The following is a 24,596-nucleotide window of genomic DNA, read 5'->3' as shown; positions in this document are numbered from 1 at the left end:
AAAAATTGTTATTATTATTTTTTTGACATGAAATTCATAAAAAAAAATTATTATTTGACCATTTTTAGTTAATATTTTTGTATAAAAATTGTGATTTTGACATGTTAATTCTAGCAAAAAAATTATCAAAACGTTTATTTTTTTGTTATATTTATGTTAAAAATGGTTATTTTTATGTCCATTGTTAAAAAATGTTGTTTTTTAGAAACAATTATTTCATGTGGATTGAAAAATTAATTAAGGACGTATAAATATGTAGATTATCTAAAATTCAAACTATCGACTTTCTAATTTAAAAACGCAAAACAATAAAAACCCCACTAAAAAAAAATAAAAAAATTAAGATAGAGAACAAGAAAATATGAATAAAATGACCACTTCAAAAACTATCAAATTTAGAAAATAATTTTTTACATTTCACACACTAGAAAATTTAAAGTTAAAAAATAGGTCTTTTAAAAAAAGGGTGTGATGCAGAATACTCACTTTTTAAAATCAGCATGAAAATCACTACCATTCTAAAACTTAATACACATGAAAAAAATTAAAGTTCCAAAAACCATGTTCTAAAAAAAACATGTGTACTCTGCATCACCACTTTTGAAAATCGGGTCATTTTTTTGCTATCTCTACGAAACGGGTAACAGTATCAGTTCCCGTTTCAAAGTTTACATTGTTCTCATCCCAAGGTGCTTTAAGTTGCTATGTTATCGCTCAATCAGTGGTGTAGTATGCAATCTTCCATATAGCTATTAACTATCCAACACTTCCAAGCATAGTACAACTTTTAAACGCTATGGGTAGAGTGCAAACTCTACATAATGTATAACCTTTGCCATGTTCAAAAATTCATCCAGAGTCATAATGACTATGCTCCTCTCGTCAAAGAAAATGACACTTCTCCCCTCACTTAGCATCTCAATGAGATAATGATCTTTAGAGTATTTATATTTTTAACCATCAAACATACAATTGGTATTATAACTTATTTAAACCAATCTAGATCTATCTTAAATTTGGATCTACCAAGCACGGAGAGGGATCAAGTCTGGAATTAAGATGCATCTAAGTTGATACTCTTGCATTCCATAATAAATTTCCTAAAGTCTTTAAATAGGCTTCATCATAACAAAATACCATAAACAAATATTAAAGATGTAAACCACCATTAATAAACCCATCAAATGACTAACCCAAATTTATATATTATTATTATTTTTTAAAAATCAACATAATATTTTACAACTATAACCTCACTGCCGTACTGTACTGTAAAGCACCTATTAACACAATTATTAAGATATGAAATAGATTGTCACTGCGGGTCATACTGGCTGTCATACTACAGGCCAATAACGCTCATTGTGTTGCCGCAAGAGAATATGCATTCTTCCACTTTTGTGCAAAACAGAGTGAAACAATGAATTATATAAAATCAATTAAAATAAATCTATGTACACATCTTTACAATAGCCCATCAATTCAACAATCGAGAGATTGCACTTCAAGCATTCCGGGCTCAGTCTTTTGGTACAGTGTTTAAAATCAAATGTCAGACATTTATAATTGCCAGATGCCAGTGCTATGATACAAGATAAATCGTAGTTCCGTATTATAATACAATGCTCCATACTGTTGAATTTAAGCAAAAGAAGAGAATGCACTGAACCACTCACTCCGTGTTTGCGCCCACTAATAGCAGCTACTTTCAAGGCTTTCTTGAAGCTGATGCTGCACCTTTTATGATAGATATGATAATCCCTAAACCTGCACCTAGAGCGGCACCGACTGTAGCTGCGAATACTGAATCTGCTTTACCATTTGAATACTCGACCGGAACTGCTATCTCAGATTTTTCCCTTGCTTCTTCAATTAATAATCTCTCTCTAGCAAGTTCCTTAACATAATCGATAAAAATAAAATATTTAGGGCCATGATGATGCAGGCATTCATGAAATTTTCTCAGAATAATGCACCACTAGCAAAGAGTATAACTAGTTTGAATATTCAATAAAAGAGGCAAATGATCACATGTCCGTGTCTTCCGGAGCTTACCTGAAAGGCAGACTCTTCATTGCTCATCAGCACATGCTGTATAATTTTCCACAAGGTATTCACACCTTCAATCGGTAAGATAACCTCTTTCTTTCGAAAAGGCATCTGGACTAGGCTTATGGGAGCTGAAATTAATCTTTGTACTGATCCTTGGATTCTGTTGTTCGCATTTAGTTCCTTGGAAGTTATTTCACCTGAGTTCCATCCATTTAATTCAGTTCCAATTCCATGAACTGCATAAGCACACGAGTTAACCACAACAAACATGTTTGAATGCACTTTATACATTTCCACGACATTTTTAGCTGTTAACTTTAGCTGATCTGCACTGACAGCAAATTTGTTTGTGATGGCAAGAACCCATGGAACACCAGCAGCATCAACTTCATCCAATAGCAATGAAAGTGCAGGACGGGAATGAGTGGCAGCTGAAGGGTAATGAAGGCGAGGTATCTTGTGTGCAAGGTTATGCACAAGAATAACGAGATCAATCTTCTTGTTCAGTTGACCTAAGCCAATTGACAGCTCTTTCTTCAAATGAGTAGCTTCTGCAGGTAAATCCTGCAGTCAACAGTGGTCATGAATTGTGAAAGTAGAATATTTCAAAAATAGAAGCACGCTACAAGTTAGTCTTTTTAAGCTTTAGGATGCTTTTAGTCTTTTTAAGCTTTAGGATGCTAACATTTTTTGTTTCAACTTTCCATCAATGACAAAATGCAACAGTAACAGAGACCAAAAAAATACAGATACCTATCCAAAGATGCAACACACATCTATGCCTATCCATTGGACAGAATAATATAAAAGTTGAAGGAAACGTTTACTGATCATTACATTTATCTGAATAATGAATTTCACCAACTTAAACCTTCATTGAAATAATTATATTGTAATTTCCGTAAGGTAATAGGATCTCTTTTGATTCTCGCTACAATCAATGGTATCAATAACCCTAGGTAGCAGGGACTTATTTTGGCAATGAATAATAGGGGAGATCGATGATGCTTCTGTTAAATTTTTGTAGTTATGGTCGGTCTTCATCATTATTATTTATTTTTGTCATTAATGTATTTGTAAAGCATATTGTCAAAAGAAGAAAATGTATGAGATGTTTTTCATGTCAGTTTTTGAAAAGAGAAAATTCAAATTTTTGAAAAATGAATTTTTTGGCTCCAAAATAGCCACTTCGGCCATCCTCCTAGTCAATTCAGCCCCAGTATAGACACACCCATTTGGATAGCCAGTCTACTATATATATGAGGCATTCCACCTCCCTCCAAGTGAACAATTCAGATCTTCTGCTCAAGCAAGCAATTCGAATCTCCTAAGGCAGCAAGATAAGGTGAGTATGAGGAAGATAGAAAGGACCTTTTCTGAGGCAATGAAGTAGCTGATCTAAGGACTGAATTTCAGAGAATTGCAGGACCAAATTTCAGAGGGTTGCAGGACGGAATTTCAGAGGCATGTTGCAGGACCAAATTTACTGAGGAAAGTACAGGAACGAATTTTCTAAATGGGCAGACTCATCACTTGACTAGGAGGCAGTGGACCAGGCTTGACCTAGCTATATGGTTGGTCTGTTTGACCTTGTATTTGAATGATGTATCCCTATTGAACTTAATGATTTCTAAGTAAAAGGTTGCTGGGTTTTTCCCCATGTGGGTTTTCCCAGGGTAAATTGTTTGTGTTCTTGATTTGGCTGTTTCTTTATGATCCTAATGTCTATGGTTGAAGATCTTGTGTGTAATTGTTTTATGACGAAATTGAATAAATGAAGAATTAAATTAAGAAATCATATAAAGTAATTATCAGATAAGAACTAGAAGATCCCTAAAAACTCAACATGGTATCAAAGCTGGGATATGAGAGCAGCCTTGAAGTAGTCAACTTGTTTATCACAGTCTAAGTTCTGAAAAGGAAGGAGTAGATCTAAAGGAGAATAAGCTTTTTTTTTGCCCTAATCCTAAGTTGATAGCAGTGCAAATTCATGAAGGTTGAGTAACTCAGAGAAGACCAATCTCAAGGCCGAAGTATAAAGGTCGAAAGTCTGTTGAAAGAGTCCTAGTAAAAGGGATCACTAAAAGAAACAGAAGCCAATCTATCTCAAGCTCTAGAATTCACATCACTATTCTGGTGAAAGAAGGGACGTAATCTAGATCTGACTTGTCATGTGTGAGCAAAAGAAGAATAGGGACAAAGCCCTAGCAGGAATCCAAGAGACCTCAATCGAAATAAGAAAAAGGAGCTACTGAAATTCTATAAGAACAAGTTATGTGCAAAACGAAATCAAGCCCTGTCAAATCTTAGATTCCATCTACTATGGAAGGCCTAAAGGCCTCAGAGGGTTCACTAAAATTATAGGTCGAAAATCTGTTATGGAAGAAGTCCTAGTTCAATAGCACTGTTTGCAAGAAGGCCAAGTCCTAAGCCTCAGTCTATCTACGTAAGGACCAAAGAAGTCTGTCAAAATTGGAAGGCCAAAGGTCAAAAATTATCTAAGCCTAGATCTTAGTCCGAATTTGGTTGCAGAAGTTGACCACATGTGACTAAAAGAAAGGTTGAAAACCTCTGAATCTGTCTCAGTGAGCCAAGAAGGACTTAGGAAGACAGAGGAACCTTAAACTAGGTTGCAGGCCTAGGTAAATCCAAACATGACCTCTGCTCCATCATTAAAAAGCCGAGAGACCTCAGACATAGCTTCAGGACATTTGAAATATCTCAGTACAAATTACATCAGATGTAATCTTAGGAAGGTCGAAAGGCCTCAGATCTAAAAAGGATCCTAAGATTTGGTACGAAGCTGAGCTAAGATCAGCCTAAGAGGAATCTGGCAACTTCAAACATCATTCGAATTCCAGGTAGGTTAATGAAGTAATCTTTTCACATAATCTTTTTATTTATGATTGATCTTCGCTCTGAAGTTCTGATGCCCTAAGCCAAGGTGAATATAACAATAACAAATTCACTAGTTTGACAAAGATCTTCTGTATTGTTTGATCTACTATGTTTGAATTGCTCAATCTTCTGTAGAATAAGTTTCAGTTGTGATCATTCACACTTGTAGATTGGAGATATGTTCTGTAGCAGATTCCAAGCATGCATGAGTATTGATTCTTACTGAGATGATATCTCTTGAATCTTTAATGAATCCACTTGTCCTGAATTATGTTTGAGATATGATCATTGTAATGTCCCCAAACACTTAAGAAGCTTACAACAGAGTCCGTTAGCCTAATGTGGTTCCCAATGCCCATAGGCTAAAGCAGGGAAAGATTTAATAAAGGGGACTTAAATTGCCTAAGGAAAACATTATAAAGTCTAAAAAGGAGAAAGGGTGACATTTCCTAGGCAAGCGAAATGTCAATTTAACTTTATAAAGTGAAATATCATAAAGTGACTTCATAAAAGTTAATTTAATAAAAGGAAGGCAAAAAGGTGACCCTAAGTTTATAAAATAAGGAAAATGAGGAGTCTCTCCTCATTCATGCATTTTGAGTTTTGGAGAGGAGCTCTTGGAGAGTTTTCTTGAAGAGAAGCTTAGGATTTTGGAACCCTAGCTGTCATAGCCAACTTCGGTGTTGAAATAAACACCCTAGTTGGATTTGATAGTTGAAATGCTTGATTCTGAACTGAACCTTTGTTGTTAAAGTCAATTTCCTCCTTTATAGTATATACTGAAGCCACAATATCACTGAGCGTGGGTGTTGGACGTATCCACCAAGAAGGGTTTGATTCATTGAAGTTTAACAGCAGCAGTGTGTCCCTTGCTGGAGATTATCAATCATTCTGGGCAGGCTGTGAATCCATTTTTCAGCTGAACAAAAGGCGTATTGAGCTGAGAACGAGTTCAGAAGAGAGCCAATTACTCCTTCAGATTTGCGTGGACCCTTTCCCACAGTCAAGGGCAGCATTGTCGTTTTATTGAGGCTGATAGTTCCGGGTCTAAGTGGCTGGTTCGAACCCTAGAAGAGGGGTTTTGCTCTGGCTGAGTGCCTACATCTTGTGTTCTCTATTGTGTTTGTGATCTTTATTGTTCGGCATTTGTCTTGATGATAAGAATATAATAATTGGAAAGAAGAACTAATAAGAAACATCACAAGAAAGTGTCAAAGTAAAAATAAATCAAATTTATAAAAACCCTAACTATGCTGCCCTATGGATTTCTCAACACCTTCAACCACTAGAGATATACATTCGACTTCCCTCACTTGAAGGAATTCGGATCATCTTATACACATCTATTCTTCTATTCACACATGGAAGAAGCTGAGGAAAGAGACCGAGTTTTCTGTGAATGATAATCTTCTGTGGCAGCCGAGTTTATTTTACATTTGACCAGCATTGACCAGCAGGCTAGCTCGCATGTGTGGCTGCAGAGTTTGACTGTTTGACTGAGATTTTCTGGGCAGTTCTTCTGAGCAGTTGATCACAGGTTGACCGAATTTTGAAGGAGCTGCAGGAGGCCGAAATTCAGCCCTGTTGACCAGGGTTGACCAAATTTATGAGTCAGCAGCAGGAAGGCCGAAAATTTGGTCTGTTTGACCAGGTTTGACTGACTTGTTTCTGTGGTCAATTTGACCTAGATTGACTGGAAAATCAGATTGTATCTCTTGTTGAATTGGACAATTTCTCCTAATAAAATGTTCCTAGGTTTTTCCCTAGTTATGGTTTTCCCAAAGTAATATTTCTTGTGTTTCTGTTCATTGTTATTCTACTGTGATCTCTACTGTCCTACTGCATTTATGGTTTAATTTTCTGAAGTATAATTGCTTCATGATAGACTGGAATGTGCTAAAGTAAAATCAATATCATTGGAAGTAATTATCAGTTTCAAAAAATTGTGTTTGTCTCTATTGCACTTGAAAAATCAACAATTTCTCCCTCTAGGTTGAGATTATCCATGTCATAATGTGCTTCTTCTTGGGTTTATATCTCCACATACCACTTATGTAGCATTATTGTATTTGAATTTTCAACTCCTTCCTCTACCAAGCAAGCTTTTTCAGCTACGCCTCAGTTGTTGACCCTAATGTTATCACGATCTGAAACAAACCAGAACCATTTTTTTCAAAAAATTCAAATCATACCAGAACCAGAGCAGAAGCGGCCAAAGAGCCTAGCCGATGTTTGCCGATTTTTAAAGATATTTTTATGGTATCTTAATTTTGCCGATGTTTGCCAATTTTTACCAATATGTTCCCGATTTTTACGATTTTTTTGTTTTTCAGACCCTTGTCGATTTTATCCCAATGCCGATGTTCGCAACATTGAAATAGATAATACACCATTAGTAGCATCCCCAGAATCTAGTCACATAAAGTTGGTTTCCACCATAGTATATCTTTCTCACAAGACATGACATTTGTATCTCATTTTACATATTTAATAATACAATCAATATTTTCTTCACTCTGCAACTTGCACAATATTGTGTGCACACATGTTTGATAAGCAGGGCACTATCAAGCCTAACTGCTGCAAATTTGGTAAATTTGGAAAGAGAATTTTATATGGTATAGTATATCCATGAAATGGAACTACAGAAAATGTGCATGTGCACATACATCTGAGTCCTGCTGATCATCACAAGCAAGAAAAATGGGACAAAAGATACAAAATGTCCACTGCCTTGTATCATAAATATCTTTTGTACCTGTAAGTTCACACCTGCAGGATCAATGAAGCAGATTCCTCTAGCAACCCCTTCTTGCCAATCATTATCTGGTAGTATCCTCTCACATCTAGAATTGTGGATCCCTCTAGCCTGTCCTAACAATGCAGAGAACAAAGAAGTCTTACCAGCACCCTGCAGAGTCAATGAATCAAAAGTTTACATTCCCATTACCAATGAGTAATGTGTAAAAAGAATGTGGTGTTAACTCCTGATTCGTGACAGATATATCCAAGATATTTGAAGTAATTTCTTATTTAGCAAAGGGATCGCATTATACCTCCAATCCCACTAGTCGAATACGACGAGTTCTCATATAAACTTTCCTGGATGCTGCCACAAAATCGCTGGTACAATGAATAATCACCTCATTAGTACATTCATGTTGACAATCTGCAGCTTCATTGGAAATCTCATCTTGATGACTTGCCATTGATTTTGTAGCATTTATGCCCTGATCAGGTAAATCTTCTGATACAGTTGCACTTGAATCTATATGTGTTGCATAGTACTTCTTCACTGGTGCTTGTTTAAGAGGAGCACCAATTTGGATACGCATTCTCTGTAACTTTTTGTGTGCATAATTACCAGATAGTGGCAACGGTAATGTTTCCACCGTAGCTGAACACCTAGAATACCATGACCAATGCATAATAGAACAAGTTAAGGAAAACAGAGGTTGTAGGACTAAGTATAATGCCCACTCCATAAACTTCATACCACATGAAAATGAATACCTGAATGGACACTGCCAAAATGAAACAAACTGATACCAGATGTTGAAAATACAATTATACAGCATGCTGCTAAAAGTTCATCAGGAAGCTTATAAGATCAGATACAGTACATTCTGGAAATCAAATAAAAAGTAACATTTTTCAATGGTTGCAACTACCTTACATTAACTATCTGATTTCTTGTTTCCCTTCATAGAGGCTTTCTGTATGAGTGAAATCTTTAAAACGACCCACAAACAAAAACAAATTAGTAGTTTAAATTTTGCATGACCCACTGCCTACAATATTGCGGTTGATTCTTTAAGGAGTACAAATTAATAACGGGGAACCAAACTTCCACCTACGGAGAATTAATAAACTCTTTCCAGCATCTCCCTAACAGGCATATTCCTAGTTCTTGATCATCAATACAACAGAGATAAATTTCCAGTGATACTGTAGGGTGCCTATCACAATGTATTTCTTCACATTCCATTTGTATTCCAGAAGGCAGCAACGAGAAACATGTCTACGAACTTCACCATATGCCTGTTCTTTTAGATAATATTTGCCAAACTAAAGAATAAACCAAGCAATTCAGAAAAGTGGATCTGTGTGTTCATCTTTAGCAATACATATTGGTAATGCTAGTTTATTTGTCTGCCAACTAATTGAGAATTGAGCATATGAAGAGCATCAATGCAAGACACTTACAGAAATCAAGTTAAAATGCACAATTTCTTCACAAGGTACAAATTACCAACCATAGACGAAAAGATAATGCATCCATCACATTTCAGAACCATATGAATGGGGAGGAAAAGATGCTTGACTTTCAATCAGAAGGCTTCAATTGTATCAAACCAAACTAATGGAGATCAAGCATGACAATCTTTATAAGCAATTTTAAAGAAAATATTTTCTGGAGGAAATTCACTGTAAATTTAAATTCTAAGCCCACCAAAAAGATTGGCACACTGATTAAACCACCATGAAAAGGACTCATGCAGCTTACCAGAATCCATTCACTTGTGCTTGAAATAGAGTACACATATGCAAACTGTAGCCATGCACGTCAACTCTCAATGGTTCAGAGCTATTCTTCTCACCAGGAACTCCACTCCAACCAAGTGGGACAATAGAAGTTGCTGTTCGAATAACATGTGGCTCTGCAATATTTCCAATTTCTACAGCATCAGCACCTGTAAATTCTAGCCGTTTTTGCAGATGAGGCTGTTGTGGATGGTGGTCTATGCCCTGTATGGGAACAGAATCATGGTTCATACAAAGCTCATAGATCCTGCAGAGTAAATCCAATATTAGGTTGTATAAATCTACTAAAGCAACATGGAAAGTTACTGGTGTAAATACCCAACATACATCTGCTATGAATACTGTAACTCAATAGACTCTGACTTTCCTTTCAGAGATGAGCCATTCAAAATACTGACCCAGTTTACAAGCGGATCTGAAACTAGGCTAAAGATTGCCATAAACAGTTTTAGACAGATAGTTGAATGGGAGGACACTTCTATTGCAAAACTCAAAGCATCCATATGTAGTAAATACTAAAAATACATATCAGCATGCCTCCAAAAAGTTGTATATTTATTTTTAAAAATATAAGTGGCCTGTATAATAATATTTTTCACTTTTTATTCCGGATAGCATTCTTTCTCCATAATACCTGATGTTTTAGATCAATTGATAAATAATTCTTTTCTGTTCAAACCTGTTGCAAACATAACCTTTAAAAAGTACTCCAAATAAAAATTAAATAGTAAACTCAAGTTTAAATAATAATAGAACAATGTTAAAATAGCAATGATATTTGTCAACGCTTTCTCTCCAAAAGAAGGAAACCCAGCCACCAGAAATTGAAGGGTGAATTATAGGTAGCTGTACAAGCTGAGAGTGGGCAGATTGCAGGCTGTGCAAGATTTTTGGACAGTCACACTGTACAGCAGCAGACCTCGCCGTACAATAGGGTCACGCACCATACAGTAGCAGCGGGCAGCCAAAAAGAGGCTGTGGGCTGTATAGCAGCCACGGCCAACACGAAAAGGGCGTGAGCAGAGTCACAGGCAGGCCATCCCAGTGTGTGCATTTTATTCTGTGAGCTGTATTAAATTTAATTTCTTGCAAGGAATTCACAAGGAAATAATTTGTCAAATTCTGGCGTTAGAAAAATTAACATGCCAAGGTAGTTGCTCCAATGCTTCCCTTAGCAAATGCTCTCCTATATCCACAACCAACCTCGATAAAGTGTGCTCTCAAACTGCACTTTTCAGCCAACCAAGCTCCTTGGGATGTGTGCCAATAAATGCTACTGCCCAGATTTGCTGAAATGTTTTCTTGCTGCTCTCCTTCACTTCCTCACTGCTCATAAATTTTCTCCTTGCTCTCTCTTCTCTCTCTCAAATACTCATGAAAGAATGAATTGATCTTTTCCTCTTCTCTTTTCCTTTTATTTTCTAAATGACCTTTTGGGTTACCCTAAGATCTAATGGCTGAGATTCATTTAGATCTAGGGATGAGAATAAATGTGCATTTAATTCTCACTTTCTATTTTTTAACTCACCCACTTAAATAAAGACCCACTTAGCCTTTTATTTCCATAGTCACTTTTTCACTTTCTAATTCTTCATTGACTTTAATAAAGTCACCTTTAAATTAGAATGTAACTTTACCACTTATAAAGTCACTATTAAATTAGAATGTAACTTTACCACTTAAAAGTCACTTTTAAATTAAATTGACTTTACCACTTATAAAGTCATTTTAGGAGAAAAGTAAAAAATAAATTTGGACACTTTTCCCTAGGCCAAAGATCAAAGCCTTAGGGAACCACTTGTCCTCTGGTACCCAAATTTTAACACTCTCTCTTCCCGAGGAAAGTGTTCCTCACCACTCCCATCTTGTCTCTGAAGTAGACATGCTTGCCCCGTGGTAAGGCTTTGGTGAAAATGTCCGCTACCTAATCATTTGTGGAAGTGTACTCAAGCTTGACAGCTCCCTTTTGGACATAGTCTCTAATGAAGTGATACTTGATCTCAATATGCTTTGACCTATCATGAAAAACTGGATTCTCCGTGAGTTTTATGCAACTCTGATTATCACAGCAAATTATTGAAGGTCTCAATGCCTGACCACATAAACCAAACAACATCTTGCGAAGCCATATGACCTCACAACTAGCCAAACTAGCAGCCATATACTATGCCTCAGCTAAGCTCAATGCAACTGACTGTTGTTTCCGGCTGATCCATGACACAACTGCCGAACCCAACCCAAAACAGCACCCGAAAGTACTCTTCCTATCTGAAGCACAACCTGCCCAATCTGAATCCGTGTACCCTGCCAGTCTCACTCCATCACCCTGTCTATAATCCAGACCAAAATCCACAGCCCCCTGCAAGTAACGAAGAATGTGTTTTGCAGCCACCCAGTGCACTCTCCTGGGCTCACACATGAACTGACTCATAGTGTTAACTGCAAAACATATATCTGGTCGAGTGTTGACCAAATACATCAAACAACAAATCAATTGTTTGTATAGAGTAGGATCCACCAACTCGGAATCAGAAGCGTGAAGCTTCTTCCAGTTAATGAACATAGGTGTAGACATGGGTTTGCAGTCCTCCATGTGAAATCTGCTAAGAATATCCACAATGTACTTCCCTTGTCCCAAGAAGAAATGCCCCTCCTCCTGCCACACCTCCAATCCCAAAAAATAATGCATCAAGCCGATATCCTTCATCTCAAACTCTAAAGCAAGATCTCTCTTGCAGGCCTCAATGAGTCTCTATGCACCAGTGATGATCAAGTCATCAACATACAACACTAGAATGAGAGGCTCCTCACCCACCACAATGAAGTATAGGTTCGGAACAACCATACTCTTTGTGAAACCCAACTGCTGCAAGTATGTATCAATCCTCATGTACCAAGCTCTGGGAGCTTGCTTCAGGCCATAGAGTGCCTTTTTCAATCTGCTTACATGGGACTCCTTCCCATGCACCTCAAAGCCCTGCGGCTGCTCAATATAAACCTCCTCCTGAATGAAGCCATTGAGAAATGCGATCTTCACATCCATCTGGTGGATCTTCCAACCCATCTCTACTGCAATCAATATAATGGAGCGATAGATGTATACCGAGCTACGGGAGCGAAGGTATCCTCATAATCAACTCCCTCTACCTATGAGAACCCTCTCGCCACAAATCGAGCCTTGAACTTCTTGATGCTGCCATCTGCAGCGTGCTTTATCTTGTAGAACCATCTAGAAGTAACAATTGATTTACCTTCAGGCCTCAGCACTACCTCCCAAACATCGTTCTTCATAATAGAAGAATACTCCTCCATCATGGCCTCTCTCCAGACTTGCTGGCAGGCTGCCTCCTCATAACTAGAAGGCTCATAGTCAACAATGCTTATTACCAATGCCATGTAACTATAGAACCGCTCAGGTGGTTTACTCTCTCTAACCTGTCTCTTTGGCCCAGCAGGATGTGGCCTCGCGCAAGGTATCTTGAAGCCACTTGGGCTTCCTCTTCCCTAAGCATACTTCTCCCACAGGAGTGAAAGAATCCTCATCATCATCAGAAGCCTGAACTCCTGAAGGCCTGCCAACTGACCTCATCACTGAATCTGTGCCTGTAAATGCTGAAGTACCATGTGTCCATTAGTGGACTACCCTGTGAACTACTCTGCGGACTGCCCTGCATGCTGCCCGAAGAACCACCCACCTGACTCTAAGAGCCACTGCTCACTGATGGACCTAATGTTGAAGTTTCTAACTCTACCAGTTAGAAACCTTCCATGCACTTTACTGATTTATTCCTACCTACTTGTTCTACTACGTAACAAGTTATTTACAATGTAGATACTGAAAATAAACACTAGGGAATGCTCAACATATTACAGATCAACAACTGAAAGAAACAATCACACCCAATGACACCGTTATTTTTGGACCAATGTCCTCAGAAAACCCAATGCGAGAAGACAGGTGCAGCGATCTGAGGGTTTTCTTATTTAGCAATTTAGAGTACAATCTGGGTGCCAAATCCAGCTTACACAACAGAGAATTCCCTTGGCAGTAGTACCTCTCAGTCTGAGAGAAATGTCCCAGTTGAAACCTCGGATAAACCTTCTGGCAGCTCCTCAACTCCAATCTGCCCCAGAAACCCCAACGTCTGCCTTTCTGGACTGCGTCAGCCTCTCTCGGCCCAGCGCTAGCCCTGCGTCACCCTGAATGGGCCTGTGTCAGCCTCAAGAGGCCCTGCGTCAGCCTTTTGGCCCTCTGTGTTAGCAACACTGGCCTCTCTGAAGCACTGCATAGCTCCCCACTGCCTCTACGTGGCCCTACGTGAGCCCTGGCTGCTACTGCGTCACTCTCTCTGGCTCCTGCGCTGCTCTCCCGACACTATCTCTGTCTCTCTGTACTCAATGCCCCTCAGTTGCAACTCCGGTCACTAATTCTATCTCTCTTAGCAAACCCCGCTTTAGAGAATAGAATGACTGATCACTCTAGTGTACTCTCCAAGTGACCCTCAAGCCTCCTCTTATACTTTTCTCGTTGACATATCAACAGCCGAGATTAAGTCCCTAATCAACGACTAAGATTAGATCTGGCTTGATCCATGTCTTTTGGACCATTCTAACACAGTTTCATATTAATTCACATTAATATTTTAATTTCCCTAAGTTTAGACTTAGGGACTCCATTAAAAATATTAATTATTTTAATATCTCCTGAACTGTTTAGAATCTGCCCAAACCCTTTCTGGGTATTGGAGATCTCATGTGCCCCAACCTCTCCACCAAATTTCGTGGCTAGAGCACATCCGATGCTACCCCAAATCAACACCTAACACTGTAATCGATGTACCTCCTAATCCCTGACCACTGGATCCCTGTGACTGACTCAGCTGCTCCTGAGGGTCTGGTGACTCTGGATACTCTAACTCCCGTGACCTCCTGAAAGCTCTCTCCTCCTCGAACTTCACATCCCGCCTGACAACCACTTTCCTCTGTGCAGGAATATAAATTCGATAAGCTTTCGAGGTCTCGCTATAACCTACAAAGATGCCCTTGTCTGCACTGGGCTCTAACTTGGTCCTGTTCTCCTTGGAGACATAGGAATATGTAAGGCACCCAAAGATACAAAAGTGCCCAACATTAGGCTTCTTCCCAGAAAAAGCCTCCTCCGGAGTCACATTCCCCAAGGCATGATGTGGACTCCTATTATGCAAGTACACAGCAGTTTGCAGGCCTCTACCCACAAAAATAAAGGTAAACCCTAATCATGAAGCATGGCTTTGGCAGCCCCTACAATGGATTTGTTCTTCCTCTCTGCAACCCCATTCTGCTGGGGGTAGTAAGGAACTGTGAACTCCCTCCTAATGCCTACCTCAGCGCAAAAATCAACAAACTCACCAACGGTATACTCCCCTCCATTGTCTGACCTGAGGACCTTGATCTTCCTACCTGTCTGGGCCTCCACAAGAGTTTTGAACTCTTGAAACCGCTTGAAGACCTCACTCTTGGTCTTCAAGAAATAAATCCAGGTCTTCCTGGAGTGGTCATCAATGAATAAAGCATAGTACTCCTAGCCACTCAAGGATACATGAGACATCCGACCACTCACATCGGTATGAATCAAGTCAAGGATCCTGGTCGCTCTGCTGTCACTTCTGGGAAAAGGGGATCTGGCAAACTTCCCCATAGCACATCTTCTGCATACATCAAGGTGATCAAAACTGAAATCTAGCACACTAGTGGTGATATCCCGGAATGTACTCAAGGCCCCATGATACATGTGCCCCATCCTGCAGTGCCAAATCTCACACAACTCTGAACTGCTAGATCTGCTGCCGGCCCTGTCTCAGGTGCTGCTACTCAATGCCATCAGGGGCTGGAATGAGAACTTGTACACCTTGGCATGGTGCACACCAATCTCTCTAGCTGAAGAAGTTGGAGTTCCCCTAGGATATATAAGCACCTGCCCTCTCCTGAACAACACATCATACCCTCTGTCCTCAAGTGCTGAAACAGATATCAGGTTCTTCTTCATTCCAAGCACATATAGAACATCTAACACTTTCAAGGGAGGTTTGGGTCCCCTATCAAATGTCAATGTCCCCACACCAACTTCTCTAACAATGCTATCATCACCAAGTACTGCCTCCATATCAATATCACCATCTAAAAGCTCTGAGAAGTACTCTCTGACTACTATCATGTGGCGGGAAGCGCCACTGTCAACATACCAAATGCTAGAAGATGCTTTGCTAGTAGCGGGGAATGCACACTCCCTCTGAACCTGTATGGCAGGTGATCCTGCACTAGTGGCCTCACAAGCTATGAACCCAAACTCCCGATCAAAGCTCTCTGAGAAGCTCTCTATCTCTGCAGACGCTGCCATGGGTTTGTCTTTCTCTTTCTTGTTCTTCTTCTCCGGACACACAACATAGTTTCCCAACTTTTGACATTTCCAACATTTGACTTTGGAATAGTTCTTCTCCTTGTTCTGCTGCTTGCATTTACCTTTGCCTCCACTGTTGGAAGCTTACTTCATTGCTCTGCCCTTCTTGCCTCTTGCTAACAATGCCACATTGTCATCCTCCTCCACCTATTTGGCTGCCCCAAGATGGTTCTTTCTTATCTCATTCTGAATGAAATCATCCCACAACCTCTCCCAATCGGGAAGGTTTTCCCATGCAACAATGCCATCCACAAAATTCTCCCAAGTCTTGGGAATACCATTCAAAGCAATCCTCACCAACTCAATGGGTGCAATGATCTCACCTACGGCTGCCAACTCATCTCTCACTGAAATGATCTTTGTGAGGTATGTTGGAGCACTGTCAATCTTAGCCATTTTAATGGCCTTCAATTTCTCCTTGAGGACCATTTTTCTGTTTCCATTTGAGCTCTGGTAAACGCTGGTCAAGGCTATCCACATCTCATGTGCATAAGTCTTTCCTCTCACATGAGGAATGACATGGTCTTTGATTCCTTCCAGAATCAATCTTTTTGCCTTAGCATTCTTTTTGTTAAACTCTACCAATTGTACATGGTCAGCAGGTACTACTACTAGGTTTTGTGTGGTATTTATCATAGTGCCCCAGACTTCTGCTTCCTCAAAGATGCTCTGGATTCTCTCCTTCCATGCACTGTAGCTGTTATGCCCATCCAACCTGTCTTCCACTCTCAAACCCAAAAACATGTTTCACTGTCCTACCAAACTGAAATTTTCAAATTTGTGTTAAAGGTTTCTATTTTCTATGTCAAAATCAGCTTGCTGTAATTTTCACTTTGTTGTCCCAAACTGCACTTTTCAGCCAACCAAGCTCCGATACCATGAAAAAATTTCAACCCCCACTCCGGTTATCAGTTTTCCTTATCACTCCATGCATTTTAGTTTTAAATCCAAGCATGATAAAAATTCTAAAATCTAGAAATGACAAGATTTTTCTGAAAACACAAATTTAGAGATTTCACCACTGCTGAAAACGCAGAAATAAAATACAGCAAAATTATGACAGCCACACACAGAAAATAACATAGTGATTTTTTGTCAATGTGACCTTGGAAAAACCCCCTACAACTCTTGGGGAAAACCAGTTTGAGAGCTCTTCTTTATTTCTGAAAATGTTTTTACAGAGAAACTGAAATACACAGTAAAAATCCCAGCAACCACAAATTACAACTTATATCGATTTCTGTGCTTGCACTTCGCCTCGAAAATCGTGCCAATCAAGAAATAGTAAAAAATTATCAGTTTTCAATCCCCACTCCGGTTATCAGTTTTCCCTATTACTCCATGCATTTAGTTTTAAATCCAAGCATGATAAAAATTCTAAAATCTGGAAATGACAATATTTTTCTGAAAACACAAATTTAGAGATTTCACAACTGCTGAAATTGCAGAAATAAAACACAGCAAAATTATGACAGCCACACACAGAAAATAACACAGTGATTTTTTGTCAATGTGACCCTGGAAAAACCCCCTACGACTCTTGGGGAAAACCAGTTTGAGAGCTCTTCTCTATTTATGAAAATGTTTTTACAGAGAAACTGAAATACACAGTAAAAATTCTAGCAACCACAAATTACAACTTATATCGATTTTCGTGCTTCCACTCTGCCTCGAAAATCGTGCCAATCAAGAAACAGCCAAAACAAAAAATTTCCAACGATAAAACAACATTAAATGATGTACGGCCAGCCTCGAAAAATGTGCCTAAAACAAACCGTACGGATTTCAATGGTACAGTTGCCTCGAAAATCATGCCCAAATCTGCCTCGAAATTCGTGCCCTTGATGTTGTCCCTCTTCCTCTATTTCTGTGCCTTTCTCTTGTTGTATGATTTTGCCTTAGGATGCGTGCCAATAAACGTTGCTGCCCAGATTTGCTGAAATGTCTTCTTGCTCTTCTCCTTCACTTCCTCACTGCTCAAAAATTTTCTCCTTGCTCTCTCTTCTGTTTCTCTCAAATGCTCATGAAAAAATGAATTGATCTTTTCCTCTTCTCCTCCTTTTATTCTCTAAATGACCTTTTGGGTTACCCTAAGATCTAATGGCTAAGATTCATTGAGATCTAGGGATGAGAATAAATGTGCATTTAATTCTCACTTCTATTTTTTAACTCACCCACTTAAATAAAGACCCACTTAGCCTTTTGTTTCCATAGTCACTTTTTCACTTTCTAATTCTTCATTGACTTTAATAAAGTCACCTTTAAATTAGAATGTAACTTTACCACTTATAAAGTCACTTTTAAATTAGAATGTAACTTTACCACTTATAAAGTCACTTTTAAATTAAATTGACTTTACCACTTATAAAGTCACTTTAGGACAAAAGTAAAAAAAAAAAATTGGACACTTTTTCTTAGGCCAAAGATCAAAGCCTTAGGGAACCACTTGTCCTCTGGTACCCAAATTTTAACACCCTCCTCCCAAGTGCTTAGTGTTCATCCTCCAAGGTAGGTCCACCTCCCATGCAAGCAACGAACATCCTCACTGTGTGCACCAATGAGGAAGATAACCATGCCATATAAGATAACAACCTCCTAAGAAAAGTGTGCCATGCTAGCATTTTATCCAAAGTCAAGCAACCACTCATTTGAGTTGTTTAACCATGCCATATAAGATAACAACCTCCTAAGAAAGTGTGCCATGCTAGCATTTTATCCAAAGTCAAGCAACCATTCATTTGAGTTGTCCTTGTGTTAACCAAGCATAACCAAGGGACTAGGAGACCAAGCACTCTCCTAGCTTGGTGAAAAAAACCTTTGGAGCAACCCAAAAGTTAACGATACCTTCAACATTCTTGTAGGAAACTAATTAAACCTAGGGCACAAAAAGAATGGAAATGAACACAAAATAATGCTACAAATTAAAAACCACACCAAGAAAAGCATTAAGTCTCCCATTAAAAATCAAGAGGAGGAAAATATATTGAACATTGCAAACCCTATCCTAAATCACAAAAAACTAACAAAATGCAAGAATATTTTTTTATGCATGCTTAGGAATATAGAAACAAAAGATCAGAATCAATCCACCCTCTATAATAGCTTCACTAATGATGATGAAAACACTTAATTTCCCTTGATCTTGATGGAAAATGATGAGAAAGTCCTCTACTCTCAATCCTCTGACTCTGTTTTTCAAACTGGATCTTAAAGGGCAGTTAACACTGACCTGACAATATATTCAATCAGCTCACATTATTGTAAAAATTGTGATATTTGAATCCATAATATCATGGCCTTGCAACTCTTACAAGTTACAATATATCATGATATTTTGACAACACTTGCAACATTGCTTTAGTGACCAACAGGATCACAAGTCAAGAAAACAATAAGTGCACATTGTAGTGCATTAAACACAACAATAGCCTTAGCATGCTGAGGAAAACACTTGTCAAAAACCAAATATCACATGCCAAGCAATAACAAGAAATTAAGGAACAAGTAAAATGCGGATTAAAAACTAGGACATGAGAAATTACTTGTGGAAACGAGATCTGTAGGACTTCATTGAATGTGACTGAAACCCCTCCTTCAATACCATAACGACAGACTGTACCTGCAAATGCCTTTGCCAAGAACAAGCAACTAAGGTGACAGCATTCACATTTAAAAATGCCTTAAACAATTGCAACAACATTCTGTATAATCACTCCACTTATGCTACCTCAGATATCTGAACTTCTTGGAACATATGTCACAACTCCCAATTTGTAATTTTGTACCACTGAGATTGTACATTTTTTCTAGCTCCGTTGACCTACTTTTGTGGTCATTTATTGGACATTAATAGAATTATTTTATATTATCTTATCAGCTTGAGAAAAGTAGTATTGACCTTGAACATCATAATTAAAAAAATCCGAACTGTTTTCCGAGAAAACGCAATTCTAGTAACTGGTGAATAGTGATTTTGGACTTGAGAATTTGCAGATTAACAGTAAAGTCTGAGCAAAAACCCAGTATTAAGAATATGAATTTTGTTCATACCGAAGTTCGAGTAGCATACTCTGAAGCAGATAATGGTTCAACTGATAACTTTTCCAACAAGTGCAGCTGAAAGATTCAACACTGATCAAGCGTCATCAAAACGTTACCAAAAAATATTTACTAATAACATAAAAATGAGTCAAACGAAAGAAGAATATCAACAAAGCACAAACTACATAAACATTTATAATTGTTGCATTTAGACATGAAACTGTACTTGCAGAGAAAGTTATACATAGGCTTCGGATATATTTAGAAATACCCCAGCACAAACTATATAGTCATTTATAATTGTTGCATTTAAATTTTAGACACCAAACTGTACTTGCAGAGAGAGCTATTCATAGGCTTGAGATATAATTAGAAATACCCTGACCATGAACAAAAGAAAGCAATCTCACGTGAAACTCAGTTTTTTCAACATAGGATCAGATTACACTATCAGCCTGGGCATAAACTTTCTATGTATCTACCTTGAGTGACATAAAAAATATCCCATGGAGACTAATATTCATCGTGATTCATTTTCATTGTCACATTATTGTGTTGGAATATTCAAAGTCATCTCTTCAGTGTGCACTTTTATAACCGTGGGTATGTTTTGTTGATGCCCTTTAGTAATGAATTGTGTCAAGGTTATAAGATCTTTGTATTTTTTTTCGATCTCATTATCTTGGCATTTCACCATTATTATTATCTTATGAGTCTCCCCAGCATGTTTTTCAAGGAGGGCCTCATGATTAGATGGATTATATGTTTGTTCTACAGTGATTCTCATGTTAATTTATTTATCATTTGATGTCCTTTGAGACCTACAGAAAGCAGGTCTATCCTTTCAGCAACTAGTTTTTGGCCTTGTGCAAATTCTGCTGTTAAAATGTAAATGCCATTTTTCTGCGTTTAATTATCTTCTCTGGTACTCTTCTGAAAAACGCTTTTCAAATTACATGTACACACACCCTCTGTCTCAATGTTTTTCTATCGTATAAGTGAATGTGAATAGTCATGGCTATCCTGCCATTATCTACTTTTGTCATCATCTTTCCTTCTGGTCACCATCATTACAACAGAAATATCCATCAACCCCATTCTGTCATAACATGTGATATACCCATATGTTATTGTTGGAGCAAATGCTAGACATATTATATAGAAAATGAATATTTACATAAAGACGAGTAGCTATCTTATTGCAGCCAGAACTGGAATAAGGTCCAAACAGGCACTCATAAGGGCAGCACATTGCTCTTGCAAATAAGCGATAGAAACTCAACAACTGAAGAAGATCATCATATATTAAAGTGTTATGAGAGAATTTGGGGCATAAAAAGATGAAGCTTCTTGCTATTAAGTAAATATTGGGTTTATCATAAGCCCAGTGCCAGTGACAACAATGGGGACCTGTAAGGGTTTGTTCATTTTGGGGAAATCCTCATCCACTATAAACTTTAAAGTCTTGCAGTAGTGCTCACAAAGCCCTCTAACAGAGAACAACAAAGTTTTAAAACAAGCCATGTGATTTATTACTGATGAGGTTTATGACTGCTAAAAGTTTGTTGATCTTGACTTGTCAATATCATGTTTCATAAAATCTCATTATTTGACCAATGAAACTCCTCGTGGCATTGTGGTTAAAGACCCAATCCTATTCCTGTTTTCTAGATCCTTTCTAGATATTGTCAATGTTGAGCACACACTTATACTGAGAGGTAGGGGTGAATCAGTATAAGACAATTTTTACTTATTTAACATTCATGAACCATAATAAAACATTCACATATGGCATCTGTCATGTCCCCAATAAATAATTTTTCTAAGTAGAATTCCCAATTTTGCAATTTTGGTGATTAATAAATATTTTGGCATATGAAGCTTGGGAAAAAGTGGATCTTGGAGGCACCACTTAATTTTGAAGAGAAGAGGAGGCTAAACTTAGGAAAAAAAGATAAATTAAACCAGAACTAGAGTTTGCTTGTGCTGCTTAGCCAGGTCAACCAGTGCTGCTTAGCACAAGGAATTTCCAAGCGGAAATTCCAACTCTTCTTCGGTGAACTTCGAGTGTCACCCTAGGAGAGAAATTGGGAGCCGATTCCAGGTGATTTGGAGAGTCATTTTGCAGTAAACCTTCAGCTAGTGCGAGCTCTTTCAAGGACGCAGGAGAAAAGTTGTGGTATTGAGGGCCAACAAACGACGTAATTATTGTAGGAGAAATTGCAGAGATTTTCCCTTGAGGAAGACGAGCGTAACCTTAGAGGTTTGCAGGGTTGGAAGTACTGTTAATTGCGAGGTCGACTTTGTCTTTACTAAGGCCTATGCAAGGGTTCTTGTCCATCTTCTGCGCAGTGTTTGAGCAGCAGCTTCTAGGAGTTGGATAAGGAGAAAATAAGGGGAATTGGAGTAGCATTTTTGTAGCATATTTGAAGGGTGAATTTTCAGGAGTATTTTGAGGGCATATTTCATCAATTCTTCTTCCCACATTCTTCAGCCAGTCAGTTATAGCCAAACGCACTACTTGCGGTCACTGACTCACTATGGATTCAACCCAAACCCTTTTTGGGTTTTCGTGGGTTTTATTAAGAGAGACTCCAATTAATTTGGTCGAATTTTCTAAGCACTTTTGATGGCTAAAACACAAGGTTGATGCCAGCTAGCAATAGTAATATTTCCAAAGCAGGGTGCAGTTATTTGGAGGGAGCCATTATACCACTTGGGTCCGTGAGATTTTTTTGGGTTTTGTTGGGTCTCCGGCAAGGAGGCCACCCGCGAAATTTCAGCTTATTTTGAGCACTCTTCAGGGCAGACATTCCACTTTCATTCAGCAGCTAGCAACAGAATTATTGAGTGCAGTGCGCAATTCCAAATTGGGCCTGTATTTCTTCTGGATCAAAGTTGTACCACCTGGGGTTTGCATAGCTTGCATAGCAAGCCCAAGTTCCATTGTTCCTACCCACTTATGTACTATGGTTTATAATTATTAATAAAATAGATCAACTACTCAGCTCTATTTTCTTGGTGTTTTGATGTGTATTTGTGGTGTTTCATTTATGGTTATTGTTTGCTTGTATATATCTTTGTTTATTGTTGAAATTTCCGTTTGGGACATTACAAGATCTATCAGTTGTAAAACATGGAACACAAGATTTACATGGAAACCCTTTCCGGAGAAAACCACAAAACTTCTTTTTATAATTCTTTGTAGGCACCAACCTACTAGAGATACCAATCCCCACTATTGCAAATATTCATAGACACTAACCTACTGGAGACACCAATCCCTATTGCTGCAAATATTCGTTGGCACCAACCTAGTTCATTGAGTTTGCTTGCTACTTATGTCTTTACCAAGTATGCTCATTGCTCTTGCCTTCACCTGGTCTACTTGTTGCTTCTGCCCTCACCAAGTTTTCTTCTCCCAAAACTTGTTATTTTTTACCTTGTTGCCACACAATCTAGCAGGGATCCTAGGAGAGGTACCTAAGGGACAACTACTAGACCAAATGACAACAATGGGACAAAGACCCATTGTCACCTCAGTTAGTGTTCCCTGCTCTTTACGGAATTTCACCGATGGGAGGAGTCTCAGTATGAGGGAAATCACTAATAATGATGGGATCAATGACAAGGTATGATGTGATTTCTGAGGCCCATTCAAAGAGAGGCTCAATTAGGGCTCAATGCTTCAAGAGAAGCTAAAGGCTCTCCAAGAAAGACCTAAGAGGAGAGTCAAGACCTAGGGTTTAGGAATGTTCAATAATGATGAGTATGTCTATGGTCAAGACCCTCAATATGATATAGGACCTCTCAAGAAGCTTTGAAAGATGATTATATACCTTCAAGTAGGCTTTTGCTATTCTTGAGAAACCTAGTTAGGGCTTACACTAGACCTAGGGTTTTTAGGATAATCGTGGGAGGAAATTCCCTCCAAAGCACTTTCTAGGTCAAGGTAAGACAGAGGAAAGGGGTTCTTATGATTTATTCAAATGAATACTAGGCTCATACTACCCTCAAGAAAGCCACCTTGTCAAAGGACTACTTAGGTTACCTTTTTAGGGCAACCACTAGGGCATCAAATATCTTGAGATTCCACTGTGAGAATTGCTTCAAAATTTGAGATCCTCTAGAGAAAACATCAGCGCAAATCCCTATCCAGACGGATTTGAAAAATATGCCCTCCAAAGGATTTCGCAGGGTGCCCTAGCTAGTCTTCTAGGAAAAAGGGGCCGAAATTTTGAGAAGAGAAAAAGAAAGGGAAAGGAGAGGGTGATCACCAAATTTCTTGGATCAATGCCTAGTCCTTGGGCTATGGAGTCTATGTGATTCGAAATTTGGCCAAATTTGTCTTCAAGGAGGCTAAAAAGTGATGCCCTAGCACCCACTCTTTAATATTTTCCCACCCAAGATCTATGGACTTTTAAGGAAGAAAGACAAGTTTCAATCCACTAGGAACATTCATCTACTTGTTATTCAATGAGTAACATGTGCAATTCCACAATCTAACATTCTTTACAATGATTTTCAATAAATTAGGGCATAAAAAAACTAGCTAGTTGCAATAATTCCATACATTAGTCATTTTCATAAAAAATCTTCAACAATAGCACTTACAAGTTAACAA

At 38.4% G+C, this 24,596-nt stretch overlaps 1 protein-coding gene across 5 annotated transcripts in view; it reads right to left on the bottom strand.

Moving 5' to 3' along the window:
- Window positions 1-1,413: 1,413 nt before the first annotated feature.
- The window catches only part of LOC149185215 (uncharacterized), a 115,651-nt gene continuing 92,468 nt past the window's right edge, over window positions 1,414-24,596 (bottom strand). For 2 of the 5 annotated variants that reach the window (XM_089417819.1, XM_089417822.1), the window contains 7 exons: window positions 19,982-20,047; window positions 19,474-19,550; window positions 9,458-9,742; window positions 8,007-8,355; window positions 7,709-7,861; window positions 2,056-2,616; window positions 1,414-1,897 (listed from right to left, as the gene is read on the bottom strand). In XM_089417819.1, the coding sequence (XP_089273945.1) occupies window positions 1,709-1,897; window positions 2,056-2,616; window positions 7,709-7,861; window positions 8,007-8,355; window positions 9,458-9,742; window positions 19,474-19,550; window positions 19,982-20,047 (1,680 nt within the window). In that variant the 3' untranslated portion in view covers window positions 1,414-1,708. Of the gene's footprint in view, window positions 1,898-2,055; window positions 2,617-7,619; window positions 7,862-8,006; window positions 8,356-9,457; window positions 9,743-19,473; window positions 19,561-19,981; window positions 20,048-24,596 lie in introns of those variants that run through there. The other 3 variants (XM_089417821.1, XM_089417820.1, XM_089417823.1) reach the window with 3 other exon arrangements.

Source organism: Pinus tabuliformis, chromosome 3_2 (genome assembly GCF_031772625.1).
Source record: "Pinus tabuliformis cultivar Carrire ecotype Pingquan chromosome 3_2, CPIR1, whole genome shotgun sequence".
Classification (NCBI taxonomy): Eukaryota; Viridiplantae; Streptophyta; class Pinopsida; order Pinales; family Pinaceae; genus Pinus; species Pinus tabuliformis.
Note: the sequence above shows the minus strand (reverse complement) of the source record. Positions and strands in the feature narration are given on the sequence as shown.